At 40.8% G+C, this 16010-nt stretch overlaps 1 protein-coding gene across 3 annotated transcripts in view; it reads right to left on the bottom strand.

The window, feature by feature from the left end:
- Nucleotides 1-10350, bottom strand: part of ptpn13 (protein tyrosine phosphatase non-receptor type 13) — a 49204-nt gene extending 38854 nt beyond the window's left edge. For all 3 annotated transcript variants that reach the window (XM_061060982.1, XM_061060981.1, XM_061060980.1), the window contains exons 1-2: nucleotides 10021-10350; nucleotides 1894-2013 (exon numbers count right to left, since the gene is read on the bottom strand). In XM_061060982.1, coding sequence (XP_060916965.1) covers nucleotides 1894-2008 — 115 coding nt within the window. In that variant the 5' untranslated portion in view covers nucleotides 2009-2013; nucleotides 10021-10350. The remainder of the gene's footprint in view (nucleotides 1-1893; nucleotides 2014-10020) is intronic.
- Between the last annotated feature and the right edge of the window lie 5660 nt (nucleotides 10351-16010).

Raw genomic sequence — 16010 nt, forward strand, 5'->3', positions numbered from 1 at the left:
AAGTAGATGCCATCAAAGTTCACAGTATACCATGCTCTCAGATCCAAAGCAAACGTGTCATTAGAGCGACAGGTTGAGCAGATGTAGAGCGGTAGGTGGCCTCAGCAGAGAAGCAGGTAGAGGCAAAAAACCACACTGGTTGACAAAACGATGAGGAATTCTGCTAACAAATCAGATATATTCACACACTGCTTCTTCAAACAAGTTATTCTCATGCAAACATAGCAAGTAACCACTACTATGTACACACAGTGCTGGTGGTTTAGTGTTTGACAATGTGAGACTACACACAATGTCTGAAAAGTGTCTGAAAAGTCATGTAAACGTTTGCTAAGTCAATGGTAGGCCTGTCCAATCCATCAGTAGTTTATGTGCTAACACTGACTTAAACTTCAGCCTAAACAGATGAAAAGAAATGCATATAAAGAATGAGATGCCAGAATGAGAATCATCTGCTTCAGCTAAACAAAGGCTTTTTTTTTTTTAGTATTTATGCTTTTAAAGGAAGAACCAGCCCTTTGCTGTTTCTTTTTTTATGCTTGACCAGGACACGTGACAGATGTCCCAGAAATGGAAGTTTAAATGTTTGATGTTATTAATCCACTCTCGTGGTAAACATACTTCTCTACATAGCTCAGTGACTCTATAATAGCGGGTTCCAACATCTGCTCTTCAAATTTTAGCTCAGCTCAGCAGTCTAAAACTGCACACATGAGAGGCCACAATTTACTCAGTATAGTTACACAACTACGCACTGGAGGAAAAAGAAGGACGTGTTAACAATCTCTGCAGCACAATATCGTGCAAAGATTGAAATACAAACATTTGAAAAACTCAGAGTAGCAGTTGCATTTTGTCCTCAATACGTTCTGAATTTCATCTCAGAAACCTTGGATGACACACATGAGCATTTTTGACAAATTCTTTAGCTATAAATGTGAACTCAGCAGCATAAAATACATATTTTTCAGGCCACATTGATGAGATGGAATTCCTTCCAGCATGCCAGGATTGTTTGTAATGCAAGTAGTCAGCAAAAACTGCATGTTGAGGTAAAGCTGATTTATGCAGAATGTCACACAAATAAATCTAAGTGGCTGCTTGGTAAAAATGTACAGTGCCAACAGCCCTTTTCAGATTGTGTTTTGTTTTTTTTTTCAACGGGGCTGTAAATCTGTCGTTGCGTCTTTGTGCAATCATACTGATAACACAACGACGTAATATTGGTGTCCCGGTCTGCGAATTTGAAAAAGGGGCTAGTTATACGCACAGCATGTAGGTGCAGGTCAGTAGTGAAGAAGATATGTCTGCACACTTGCTCAAGGTGCCACAAGAAATATTTATCTAACCACAAAGTTTTCGACCAGAGGTCTTCTTCAGGTGTTATTGAACAAAGGGCCCAGTCTATGAATTCCCATTGCAGTATGGCATTGCAGAAGCACGACGTGTAAAGAAACAGCGGGAGCCCGACATACACAAGCTCTCAGACATGCACACACACACACAGCTCTGCTCTCTCCTGCTGGCTTTAATACAGAGGGGGGGAATCACTTCATCCCCCCCATTACACCTCTGTGACATTCACAGTAAAGGCAAGACGTCACAGAGGCGTAAATATTGTGCCTTGACCGCCAGTGTCAATGGGGCTTAAGATGACACAATTAAAGCCATAATACAGCACATTGGAGTTTTCTCAAGTAGCAACCTTGTTTTAACTCATCTGGAGCTTTAAATTGATTTCTATTGCAGGCCACTGAATTAAATCAATTAAAAATGATATTGTACCATACATTGTGTATCAGAAAGATATTGTGTTAATGTCTAAAGAATCTATATGACAATGTTTTGTGATGAAACCTGTGATTGACATCCCTAGATTCCTCTTGTTCTTACCTTTGTGAAAAAGTTCTTGGAGGCTCTCGGCACTCTGGCTGAGCACTGCCCAGACCTCCTCCTCCTGGAGCGGACCTCCTCGAACCTCCAACGCTTCTGCCAGAGACACGTGCATCTTCCCTGTGCAAAGCAATCAAAAGGGATAAAAATGATTTAGCCCAGCACATGAACACATAACTAAGCTTTCATCATAATTACAGCAGTGTGCACTTTTTTGACAAGAGGGTTAAATCAGGTCAGAGACACACAGTGCATCTGCACTTTACATCTACTGTGCTAGTCAGACTGATATGTACTTCGTCACTATAGATAAAAATCTCTGGGCAGGTCCCCCAACGGTGCTTTTAATGTCAGAAATCAAAATGTTCAGTTAGGATGAACAGGTAAATAAATACTAATTTCATGTTTTGTTTTTTGATACATTTGAGAATTTTATCCCCACTCGCTACTTGTACTGATTGGCCTTTTGACGTTTACACGCGCAGTGAAGTTAAGCCATGTTATATATCAATAATGTCCTTTAATTGGATGACTGTCCTTTTCCCAGGCAAACAAGCACCAGGGTAGAATAGATTTATTGGCGGAAGTACAGCAGACTCCGCTACAGTAGGTGGCAATAAGACCCCTTTCAGATCGTTAATCCTGGACTTTCTTCCGATTAATCTTCCCAGCAAGTTCGGAAGCACAAACTGGAATGTCGATCAGTGAAAACATGGACAACATTACAGCCCTGTACATTCATACACACTCTAAGCTTTACTTGGGGCACAAATGTGAAGCACACCATCCCTCTAGCTAATGGGGATATGCGAAGGCAGACAACTACGCAATTTCTGCTATGCTACACATTCATGCTGTTCGATTTCTGGGTAAAAGCCCAAAGCGGGAACTGTTGAGCACAATGCCAAGGCCAGTTTGGGTCCGTTTGAGGCGTTTACATGCAAGAGTCAATCCCCCACCACATTATCAAGGTGTGTTAGTTAGAGTTAGAGAAATTACAATTAGTAAGATTTCAGTCGGACTAGCATGTGTACCTGCAATTTAAAGTCCAGTTTTGGATAGACTAAGACAATACAGTCATCTTTTTCTAACTGCATGTAAACATACTGAGTAGATCATGAAAGCTACACGCCAACATTTCACTGCTTGGCACTGCTTCATTTAACACCAGCTCTGATCAACAGTTTTTGCTCTCTCATATCCTTTGGCCAACCCCCACGTCTTCTTAATGTAAGCCATCTTATCATCCTCTGCAACTGAGGAGGTTGTGCAAGCACATGATGCGTGCATGCACACACACAGCCTACTTTACTTGAGTTACATTCAACAAAGTCCCAGTTTATTACTTAGAGCCTCTACAAGCTTCTGAGAGTTAAAATAGCAGCTTCCAGCTGACACTAATCTAGAAAAGCATAACAGCACTTTTTTTGGTTTGGTCTTTAATGCTGCTTGTGCTTCCTGATTACATGCCAGAAAACTACAACTGGGAAAAGCTCAACCTCAGTACTTTATATGGTTTTATGAAAGGCATACTCAGATTTAGGTTTAGAATATGTGACATCATATGCACTTCTATCCAAAAGCAGTATCTTTAAATCTTTTCACTTGCATTGAGAGTACACATGGGCCACAACACGCAATGCCTAAGGATGAAACTTTGAATTTGCTCATGTGACCAAAAGGCTGGCTGGCTTACAAGATTTGATTTCTTTGTGATTTAAATTTAAGTCATAAGGGTTGGGTGTCACTTTCTCAGCTGTAACTATCCAAAAACAAGAGAATTGGTCAAATTCAGGGCGATATAGCTAAGCTTAAAAAGGCCACAAATCAGTTGAAAGTCAGTCGTACAGAACCCTGCATGAGAGAATGAGAGAAATGACACGTGATAAGTTTGCCTCTTATCAGTCAAAACCACAGCTCCTGTGATCCAGTGACAATGTCTAATCTTCCAAATCCTGCCTTGATGCAAATGTGAGCAAATCAGGAAGCTCCAGTTTCGACTACTTTAGCACACATACATATGCATACATTGCATGATTCTTGCAGGTCCTAGAAGTGAGTTTGTGGGTATGTGGTAATTGCAAAAGAGCCCATTTTTAAGTGTGGAGTCAACTCTACAGGTGACTGAAGCTTTGCTTTAGACTATATTTAGAAATAAGTGTGCTGGTATTTTATTTCTCCAAAGTGGCCGTTTTAAGATAATGGACACATGCTTTCAAGAAACAAAGGTTTTTGTGTTCATGCTCATTTTCTATGTGTAGGGAAACGCAAAGGATTCACAGAGGACAATGCTCGAGACAAGGCTCAGGATATACGGCAGCCACGCAGAAAAGAGGGCACAAACAGAGACCTGCACTCCCTGAATAGGACATGTCAGGATAAGATTGATAGTCTTTGGAGCGTGAAATACAGTGATTTAAGGTGGCCTGTCTCCCATGCTCTACAATCTGCCTCAAATTATCCGTCTGTTGAGGTTTCCCTGCCCAACCTAACGTGATTTTTCCAGAAATGATTTGGTTGAAAGGGCTTGAGTGGCTTTGGAAATCAACAGCATTCTTTTATTCTCGCTGCATTTTTCTCCTTCCCATTGATCTTCACCTTAAAGACTCAACCTTTAGAGTATAGCTTCTAATTTCCAAATACATTAAAGCTAAGTATGGCACTGATAGAGAGTTATGGTAGACCTAGTATATATCAAGAAACTGCTTATAACCTAACGTTAAAGAACCTGAAATTCAAAAGAAAATAAAAATCCCTGCTGGATTGAAGTAGGATTTATTTCACTGCAGTCCTCGCATTATTCTCTTTTTAACTGTATCCCTCATATTTGAGCAAACAATAGACTACATGGAGCGAAACCCACATTAAACAGTATACAGAGTATATTTGGACTTGTGAGATCACAGCTGCGACACAGACAAACAAAAATGCATACAAACACAAAACGAGTCACACTGCATGATCAGCCGAACATGACTCATGTCTGGGATGGCTACAAAGTAACTGCCACCACATTAAATCTTTGCTATTTCCCTGTCGAACCACTGTTCTTAAAAGAAATAAATATTTAAAACAGATCTTTTCAAACCTTTTTGAAACTAAAGCCAAACAACATGATGGATTAAACTGCAAACACCATCTCTGTTCCATGGAGATTGGCAGCTGCACAGACCTAGAACAAAGACTTAAAGGGGCTTAATAGCAAAGATGAATGGATCTGATGATTAGGATCACATTTGGTTTTGTTCTGTGATCACAGTGCAGGTTAACTTCAGTGTCCACCTGCCAAATGGATGATCTATGTTCAAATCCTAATAGCTGGTAAATAGATTAACATTGATTCATAGATGAGGAAAGCAGGACTACCTGCATCTTTTGTTTCACTATCATTTAGCTGCTATTTCTTTGGTGCTAATGTTCTGCCTGTTCTGTTGATATATTGCCATTTTGCTTACTGCTGTGTTTCAACAAGAGATAGCACCGATACTGAAAATCAGGGCTGATACCGACCTTTTTTTTTAATTAACAATTTAACCATTTGATACAGATGTTTTGTTTTGTTTTTTTTACCAATGTGTCTGTTTTACTAATGAGCTATGTTGCCCTGTGTTACAAACTGATCGTTCCCAAGAGAAGGTGCAAGAAACCCTCGCTGCCAACATTTTGCAGAGTATGTCCAGCAGGTGACTTCCTTTGCTATTAAAAAGGGTCCTCTCTGAATCAGCAGAAGGGTGCACACTGGCTGCAGCATTAAACTGGTGCCATACATCCGATACAAATCGGCTACTGACATCTGTCAACAGGGCCGATACGGGTGTTCAAATTGGCGCATCCCTATTTCTGACTCTTGAGGTGGGAATGCACCCTTTAGCTTGAGCTGACAAATTGTGGGTTCATTTCTTAAACGTATTCATTAAAGGCTTTATATGCGATTTTTCACACTTAAATATAATAGAAATCAATTACATCCTCTGAAAATAACTGCGTGAGTAATGACTGTCTACAATGGGTGTAACACCTGAGTCCCACTGTCTGATGTTTTCAGAGTTTTTTTCTGTATGTTTACATCGCCGGCCCGACGGATGACTCCTCCCCTCGCGAATAAAAGTTGTTTAATTGACGGACTAGAGAAAAGAAGAATAACATACTGTACTCACTGCTTAACTGTGTTTCTAGATCGCGCTCATTTCGGGTAAATTTACATGCAGTGTGAAGATACGAGCATAATAAAGATCACTAGCATTAGCATGCTAACCCACAATGCACCGCGAGTTGTTTTGGTTTCATGCTGGTGCTCAAGGGCGACATCTGCTGGATCAAAAAAAAAATCGCATATAAAGCCTTTGAAGTAAATATCATAATTGATGTAGGTGAAAGTGCAAGCTGGGCTAGGGGAATTGCCGATCAAGTCAGGAGCAAGAAAAATGTGGTTCATAAAGATCTTATAGTGAAAAAGAACTACTTCTGCTATTAGTTTTTCTTTTTAGGTCAGAAACAACATGTCACGGTTACGCGTGTGTGACATGTCAAACATGCCACGTAGCAAAGAGACTTCAAAAGCTCTAAGTTGTGGTTGATATGCACATTTCTGTTAGGTTTTCTTCTAGCATATCATAAGCCGTTTTCACATATGCACTCCGGATAATATCTAGATATTTACAGGAGGACCACTCCGGAGATTCTCCCGACCTAGCCGTTCACATATGCTCCTCACAGCGGGGGACTATCCCTGTCAGAGGGGGGCGGGGGATTTCCCGAGGTAAGACAACGCAGAAGTAGCGGCCGTAGCAACAGAGTCCGCTACACGATGTTATAATGAGAATATTCCCTTTATATCAATGCTATGTGTAATCCAATGGAATGACAACATCCACAAAAGAGAGGAGAACAACATACTGACGAACAGAAAACAGAATGCAGCCGTTTAATTACGTGCACGGAGATCGTAGTGGTCGCGTGCAGACACTTTAGGAAGTCACTATATAAACGGCATTCTCTTCCTATTGGCTCAAATTTAAATCTCCAGTGTATATGCGGCCGCGTTCAGACATCAGCTCACTCGGATTTTCTGCGGAAAAAATACTCTGGGTAAAGTCTGCGCGAAAAATGCGGCTGTTTGCGTTCACACACAGCCTAAAGAACCTCCGGGTAGCCAAATCTCCGGAGTTTTTCAGGAAATTTCCGTACGTGTGAAAAGGGTTTTATTGTCCTCTCAATATTTGACACTGTTCTTGAACATTACAGATTTTTATCACATAGCAAGGCCAACAGTTTAGAGAAAAAAAAAGTACTTGTAGGATGGTCTGAGAGTATGGAAACTTATTACCCATATTTTTCCCCCTTTAGAAAAAAAAAGAAATGTCTATCAAATTTGGGTATTATCCATCCAGTATCATTTCAGCCCAGAAGTAGTGGACTTACCACGGACCAGCTAACCAACTAACAAACATAGGGATCACCAGAGCCACATTGTCAGCTAGGCTAGTTTACGTTTTTTTTAAAATGATGCATCAGTCGTCTTTAGATTGACATTCCAAGCCTAATTTTTGTATGTCACTTATCAAAACCTTTAACGTAAACTGGGTCAGCTTCCTCATTACTGTCAGACTTCCATCTCTGAAAGTAATACGTGAAACAACGTCCTTTCTGTGTATCCCAGTTTGAAGAAGAAAGTTAATGAGTAAGGCCTAAATCTTTATGCAGGAATGCAGGTTAACCATTCTAGTCAATGGGAGGCGTGAAGGCTGAGGCGAAGTGGGTTACTACCCATCTTGCTCATTACCCATGAGAATGGGGAGAGCGGGTGCTGTGAAGACTGATTGTTTTGCGGCCCTTGTTATTTCAACAGAGACCTACAGTGGAATGTTTTTTATCCGCGCTGAGGCTGCTGTGCGGGCCAGCTCCTCTCGCATTGGACTATGGTCCCGCTCATTATTGAGGGGGCTTAGGAGGCAGCGGCCCAAAACAGTGAGAGCAGACAGCCATCACCACTTCAGCGCCTCGCTCTCTTTTTTCTTTTGCAAACAGTGGGGATGTTTGTTCTCAGGTATTCCCACACTATGGCCAGCGAGAAAAATAACCTAAACAAGGCTTTGTCTGCTGGTGCTGCAAAGTGTTTGAAAGTCGTGGTCACAAGAACTTAGAGAAAATAATCCTGGAAACGTGACAGTGCTTCTTACTCTGCACTTACGACAAGCTTTTGCTTTCCTCCCACCTTCCTGTCAGTGACACAGCTACAACTTATGAAGTGGATTTAAAAACAATCCCCTGGAAAAAAAATTGCAATACAGTTGAGTTAGCCCTAAGGGACACATCATTTCAGTTTCCGCTGCTTTTTTTTTTTTTTTTATCAGTGCCCGTCAGAAAAGCAAATCTCTCACAACTTTTCTTCGTCTAAAAATCTTTTTAAAACTGAACATTCAGAGCAATTGCCCATGAAAACAGCAGATCCCACTTCTATTTCCAAAATCATAACGCGTAACAAAAGACATGAGAAGGAATTCATTCATATCCTCCAAACATCAAAACTGAGGTCTCAGCTGGCAAACACATTTGGAACAGAAGCCGATTGAGAGGAGGTCCTGTGCGCCAACAATGGGGGTGAAAATCTTCCTGAAGTCATCCGTGCCAGGAAACATCAACAACAAACTCTGAGTGAACCTCTATTCCCAGAATTATATGCAGCCTGCAAGCACACAATTCAAATTCAAAACACACACATTGTCTGGAGAGGCCTGGATCAAGATCTCTTTGGAGGCAACAGGACAGATGATGTAAGGACTGATGTTTTCAAAAATGCGTACAGAAAACCAAAACCAGATTCTATGGCTATTCAGCTGATATCTGAAGACACATAGTTGAAGAACCTCCTCCTTTTTGTAATTGTGACTACACAGCACTTGATGTATTCTTCTTTAGTAGAGAGGCTGTCACTCACAGCTGTGTCACTCTGAAGTTCTCGCGTGAAGGAAACAGTAGCGGGAATGGAGCAGATGAAGTGACTCACCTACATGAAAGGGAACACCCCAATGGCTGCTTTCCACTTTTTTTTCTAACCCACTTAGAAAGTAATATCAAATAGCCAATACGCTTTCTTAGCTCAAACAATCGGTTAACCGTAAAGTTTATGGACACAACTCTGGTCATCACAGTACTGAACTGGAATGTCCCTGTTGTGGACTTGTTTCTCTATCCAATAAAGCCACCCTGGATGTTGGGTTTTTCCTTGTCTTTCAGCTCAGCCAGGGTCAGAGACCAGCCTGAATACCCAGCCAGGACGTTTCCACGATTACCAGCCCTGCTCTGGACCCGCGGACCTCACTTTTCATTTCAGTCCCCACCGCCTCATCCCGCTCCATTTCTGTTAATCACAGGGTTGCCATGAGTACCGTGACATGCAGAGCACGGTTTTGCAAAAACCTCACTTCAACTCCCCTCCCCTCAACATCTTCCCAGCACACACAGACCCAACCCACTGACTATTTTCCCAATTTTTTTTTTCCCCTTTGATGATGATGATGCTCACACCATCATCACCATTACAACCACTTTAGATGGGGGTGTACATCTTTGCTCAATCAACGAGGTTGCTCAACCACCTTCCTGTTTAGTCTTGGATGAAATATTTAAAACATTCATGACCTTTGACATTGGGTTAACTTTACTACTTTTCTATGGTAATGAAGGGGGAGGGGGGTACAAATGCCGCCCTACAACCCCCATAAAACCTTCAGTCTGAACTGACACAATTGAAAATGTACTGCTGGGAATGTTATACAGTTAACTGTTGACTATTTTCTGGATGAACCTCGAAGCAATACACCAGTATGACACAATGCTATCCCTCCCAAACACAGTTACTAGAGATGCCCCATGTCAGAAACTCGGAGCGTATTGTTGTGAAGTTAGTACAACATTACAGCAACGCATTCAGATATGAAGCTTGACAATGTAGTAGCTACTATCTAACATCCTTGACAAAGACTTTTGAAGATAAAAGAAACGTCGACGTTTTAGCCCAGGCATAACAAGACTCAGTTTTCCCGGGGACAATTTTCTGGCGACCGTAACGCCAAAGCGGCTACTAGAATAAAGTTTCTTTTTTAAGCGTTTGAAATTGTCACTTACCAGCTGAGAAGCGCTACAAAATAACTTTAATGGGAAATATTCGTACTCCGACGAGGCTACGAATGCGCAAACAGACGGGACCTGAGGCCATCCCATCCACAAAGCAACATCTTGGGTAGTTGGAAGTCGGCGAGGCAGGCAAGGCAAGGCAAGGCAAGGTAGGCAACAGGTCTCCACTTTAAGCAGTAAAAAAAAAAAAATCCACTACATTGGACTTTGTGTATCCCGAGCTCGGCGGTATATTAAAAAAAAAATAAAACAACTCTTCGCATCAAATTGTTTAAAAGTCGTATTTGATGCTCACTAAACAGAATTCGGTTCCCTTCGAGCACAGCCCAGGCACCATAAGTGCTGAGGAGCGGAGTAACCCCTCCTTTAGCCCAGCTAGCGTGGGCTGACTGGGAGTAACCAGACACCTTACTGAGGCCGTCCATTGGCTCTCCACAAGGGGGGGGGGAATGTCATTTAATCGTTTCCATAGTAACGCACACAACCGGGAGTAAAATGTACCGTGACTTCGGTTTATTTAATATTTATATGAGCAAAACAACTTTTAAATAGCCTACTAACTTTTATACACAAATACACAAAGAAATATTTTTTCTCAATTAAAAGAAGTTGTTGTAGGCTATGTCATGTGATGTCTCCTTTTACCCTGTTGGCCTACTTATTTTTGCAAACCCAAATTAAAAGAGGCGTAGCTTTAATATTTTGCAATGGGCTATTTCCCACGCCGTTTAAGTTCTCTGAGATCCATCTAAGCAGTCAGGAAGCAATTCACTGCTGAGTACTTCCTTCCTATTGTGCATTTCGAAGAGAGGCCTCATTTAGGCTCTGTCTTGCTCCACCTAGTGGCTGTTGGTCGTCATTACACGCTGCTTTATGTAAATAGATGCCGTTATCTCTGCCTGTCTGTGCTGTGTCTGCAAGCGTCAAGAGGCTTAATTGTTATCACTATCCATCACTATCCTTTGAGACTGATAAGTCCTCATTACCTGATGAACACCAGTTTCCTCTGCAGATTAAAACAGTTGGTATTCATTTTCTTGATAGTACTAGTTTTCAAGCATTTGTGTGCACATACTTTTTGACAACATAGGGTATCCGATGCAGCCTATAATATTTTCTGGCTTATTTCTCTGAATTAAACTCAACAATAATTTTATGAAAAAAAAAAAAGGTCGAATTTTGGCCAATTGCAGATCTTCAATGTAACAACTGTTCACACTTTTATACCAATACCTAGGTTTTTTTTATTGACATCTAAGGAAGAAATATCCAACCACTCCAGTTATGACTATTTTCTTTTACTTTTATCAAATCTTCAAAGGAAGTTAAAACGGGAAAAACTCACAAATTGAAGATGTGTTTAGATTATTAAGAAGGCTGTGAACATAACCAAAAACTGATGGTATTGTCTTCCCCTGGAATTGATGAATGGTTAATGTTATAAAATAGTTTATTTCTAACAGCAGTGTCTCTAATGTAACCTAAAAAAATTACCTTTTTTGAAATATTTGTACAATGCATAAAAACTAGAAAAATTAATTTCAAAGCAATTTCCCTTTTGGCAATGTTAAGAATTGGATTTAAATAATTATGTTGTTTTTTTTTACGATGAGGCGATTTAGAAGGAATGGTAAGACTTTCCTTTCTACCTCCCCCTCATATCCGGGTCATGTCATTTCCAATGAAAGGAGGAGAAGGTTAAGTTCAGTTATTGCGTATAGTTGGAGGTCCATCCTTGGTATGTGGGCTGTCCTGACTTTCACTAGAAATCACTTTGGCAATCTTTGAAACTTTGTCAATGTCTGATAACAAGCTGCCTGGGAGATCTGTTGCCCCGCGTCTCCTTTTACTCAAAGCTTTTAATCTCTAAACATTACCTGAGGCAAGGAGGCCCCCTCAGAAGACTTATAAGGATAACAGGGTTAGGGACGTCTCATTACTTAGGGGTCCTGGATTTGGGATTCCTTCTTCCTTCTATTTCCGTCAGCTCTGTCCTTTAATACCTCCACATCAGAGCAGGTCTGAGCCCTGGAGGTGATTGGCTCTGAAGCCTTGAAAGAGTGCTCAAAAAGTCCTTGAAATGTGGGGCACCTGGTGGATTGAAGGCATGTGGGTTGCTGACTGGTGAGTTTAGCCTTTGGGTCCAGCTGGAGAGCATTAAAAACTGTACTGGAGGTGCTTTTCGCTGCCTTTGGAATGAGTCCTTTGGTCTGCGTAGAGTTGAAATAAAATCCTGCCATGTTTGCTATAATGTCTGCTAAAGTGTCCGAGATCAATATGAATGTATGAGTATGCTTATAATTCATTTGCTCTGGTGGTTTTTCTCGGCTTGTGCTCTTACCTTAAGCATCCAAATAAGACTAACTAATGTATAGAAAGTGAAAGTGTTGCTGAATTTAACTCAGAAGCATGTTATGGATGACTTCATTGACCCCCCCATTGTTGTTGTTTTTCCCCCGTTTTTGAAGTTGCTTATCTCACAGGGGAATGAGTCCGTGATGGATTAGAACAAAGCAGCGACCTCCTGCTCTGGTTCACAGTAAGGTTTTCCTGTGAAGCTGCTGAGTTTAAGCATCCATCATCTCAGGGTGTAAACCTTTTGTGATTCCAGTAAAAGATAGTTTTGCTAAGCTGCAAAAGACCGTCCTCTTGGGTGCAAAAGTCTTTATGATTTCGGTCTAGGCCTGGCTGAGGTTTGTTCTGGTGCTAATTTGAGGGAGCGCATTAAAGCTCCTGTGAGGAATATTTAGCTGGTTATTTTCCATGTCTGAAACTGCAGCAGGGTCGGTGTCAGATGAAGCTCTACTACAGAAACCGCCATTTTTTCCATTTTCCACAGAAAAGATTTTCAAGGAGCCATTATTTTGACTCAAAAGAAAGCAGGATGAGTTTAAAAAAAAAATCTTACACATGTACAGGATAAAATCTTTAATACAAAAGAGGTACCGCTTTGTCCACAGGGGGCGCCAAAATCGATGCAAACCAACTGTTCATCACAGGAGTGGATACGTAGGACTTACATGTGTTTAATTTTTGGAGCCAAGTACCTTCAAAATCTTATTGCAATTTCAGGTCTGAGAAACTCTGAACAACTAAAGTTTTAACTCAGACCACAAGTTCTTTGGCTCTTTCAGTTCCTAGTGCAGCTATGGTGCAATCCAAACCTGGCATGCCTTTGCCCTCCCTGAACTGGTTTTTGTGGGTTTGAGAAACCTCCTGGCAGGTGGTCCTGTGCTGTCTGAACACATTTTCTGCTTAGTCAGATGGCTGTCTGGGTACATTACTGCTGATTTAAGCCAACCGGGGACATCATCACATCCCTAATGGTCCTGACTTCTGGTTTACCCACCATAGCAAACCCTGTGAGAGGTTTCAAGCTGTGAGGCAGAAGAAGCATGTTACAAATATAACTTAAGGGAATAACTGCAGGGTTATGTAAACGTGGATCTCTTTGCATATGCTTTATCAGCAGAACAAGAGTCTGAGATCGCCTGATAGTAGAAGCTAAATCAAATCAATACATGTGAACATGTGTTGGAGGCAAAGTCACACCGTTCTCAGTTTTGTTTTTTGGACATTAAACAAGCTTAAGACTTTTCACTTAAGCATTGCAAACATCACATTGTCTACATTTACAATCAGGGAAATAACAACAGTGCTACAGTTAAAGTGCAGCTGGCAGAGGTAGAGGAGTATGCCTTAGCCATAACAAAATCATTCTCATTCCTCTCAATGCTGTAGAATTTTAATCACCTGATATTGAACCAAGGGTCATGTCATATTTTACATTCTCAGCAGCAAGGCAACCTTTTAGCCTGACTTGATGTAATTATAATTCCACCTCTTTTAGGGCCCTCTTCAGGCTAATCTCTATCATGACTTTAATCAGCATCTTGTTACACAGGGTGTGGAGCCCCTCTGCTGGTGGCTCTAAACCCAATACACTGACGCTGAGAATTGTTCAGCGAGTTTTTTTTATGATGGCAACTGTCCTAATGCCACCCTGTGTTGTCCTTAGACGCTGGGATGTTTTGTAAAATGTAAATAAAAGACGATTGTGCATTGATATGCAAACTACTGAAACCCCATATTTGATTAGAAAAAACAGAGATGTCAAATGTTGAACATGAGAAATGTCATTGTTTTGGAAAATGATATGCCAAATTTGAATTTGATGCCAGCAACAGATTTAAAAACAAAAGTTGGGACAGGGTCAAGTTGCCCTTTGTTGCATTACTTTTTCTTTTAAACAGCACTTGGTAGGGTTTTGGGAACTTCACTGACAAATGTCTGTCATTTATGCAGAACTTTTTACATTTGTTGCTTGATGTAGGATTTCAGCTGTTCAAGCGTCCAGGGTGTCCTTATCATGATTTGGTTTTGTTTAGTTTTGTATTTTGGTCTATTTCAGAGTTTAGATCTTCTTGTTTTAGTGTTTCTCATTCTTCCCTGGTGTTGCTTTACCCCATAACTGTAAAGTTTCTAGTGCTTGATTTATTTTCTCTTTTCCCTGTGTGTGCATTCCTTAGTCTGGTCTGCGGTGTTTCATGTCTTATCCTGCCTTTGTGGGTCCCTCCAGTTTTGATTGCCCTCATTGTCTTCACCTGTGTCGCTTGTCTCACCTGTGTTTGATTGCCCTCATTGTCTTCACCTGTGTCGCTTGTCTCACCTGTGTTTGATTGCCCCTTGTATTTATGTTTCTTCCCTTCTGTGTCAGTTCATTGTCAGATTTAATGTTTTTCAATGTGATTCCTCGTGGCTCCCTGTGTATTTGACCTTTTGTGGGGTTTTTTTCAGTTTGGACATTTTTCAAGAAGTAAGCCTTCTTTTGCCCTTTTGTTGGCTTTGCCTTTGTTTAGATTCTGCGCTTGGGTCCTTGACTTTGTTTTTCCTGAACGTGACACTCCTGTGTCTTATTTACACTTCATAATGCTCCAAACATTTTCAGTGGGTAACAAGTCGGGACTGCAGTCAGACCAGTTTTTAAACCCGGACTCTTTTACTTCTGAGCCGTTCTGTAGTACATTAAGAATGTGGTTTAGCATGGCCTTTCTGACATAACCTGAAAAATAAATTGTCTATTTGTCAACATACGTTGCGCCAAAACCTGTATGGATCATCATTAAATGGTGCCTTCACAAATGTGCAGGTCACCGATGCCATGTGAAATAATCATAGACTGTAAATATTAATGCATCTTAATGAATTCTTCTTAAATCTTAATTGAATTCCGAACTGATAACAAGTCGAATGATCCCTCTCCTCTCTAGCTCAGAGAATATGTTTCCAAACAGTCAAGTCAAAATTTGACTTGTCAGAGCTTGGAATAGTTTTCCACTTCACCTCAGTCCATTTTAAATGAGCCCCAGACCTTTCAAGGCCTTTCTGAATAATGCAGTTTCATCTTTTCATGGTAGAGTTACAGCTAGTGTTTGTGAATACAGCTATGAACTGTGTTCTCAGAAAATGGTTAATGGAAGTTTTCTGAGCATATGCAGTGACGTCCAATATCGAATCCAGTCTGTTTTTAATGCAGTGCCATCGGAGGGCCCGAAGACCACAGCCACCCAGTATTGTTTTGTGGCCTTGTCCCCTACTACATTTATTATAATTATCTGAATATTGTATTATAGACAATGAAATCCTCAGATTCTTTACAACTTTATATAAGAAAATATTCCCCAAAAAATGTCGATTGCCTTTCTAACTTGTTGCCAGTTAATCCTAACTGTGGTCTCAGGTGGTCTCTGTTTCAACATTTGACTTCTTTATTTTCATATTGTTCTTTTCTCTTTCATTTCATTTATTATACAGGAAAGTTTAAAAGTAACATTTAAGTTACAGTTTAACGGGCCTGACTCAGTTTAAAAACTGGTTTCCAGCAGGTTCCTGTTCTGCGGAACATGAAACATAAACCACCAGTCATGACACATCAAGACAAACACATTTACAGGACATTAGCATGGGCTAGGCAAATACAG

The sequence above is a fragment of the Labrus mixtus genome, chromosome 17 (genome assembly GCF_963584025.1).
Source record: "Labrus mixtus chromosome 17, fLabMix1.1, whole genome shotgun sequence".
In the NCBI taxonomy this organism is placed as follows: Eukaryota; Metazoa; Chordata; class Actinopteri; order Labriformes; family Labridae; genus Labrus; species Labrus mixtus.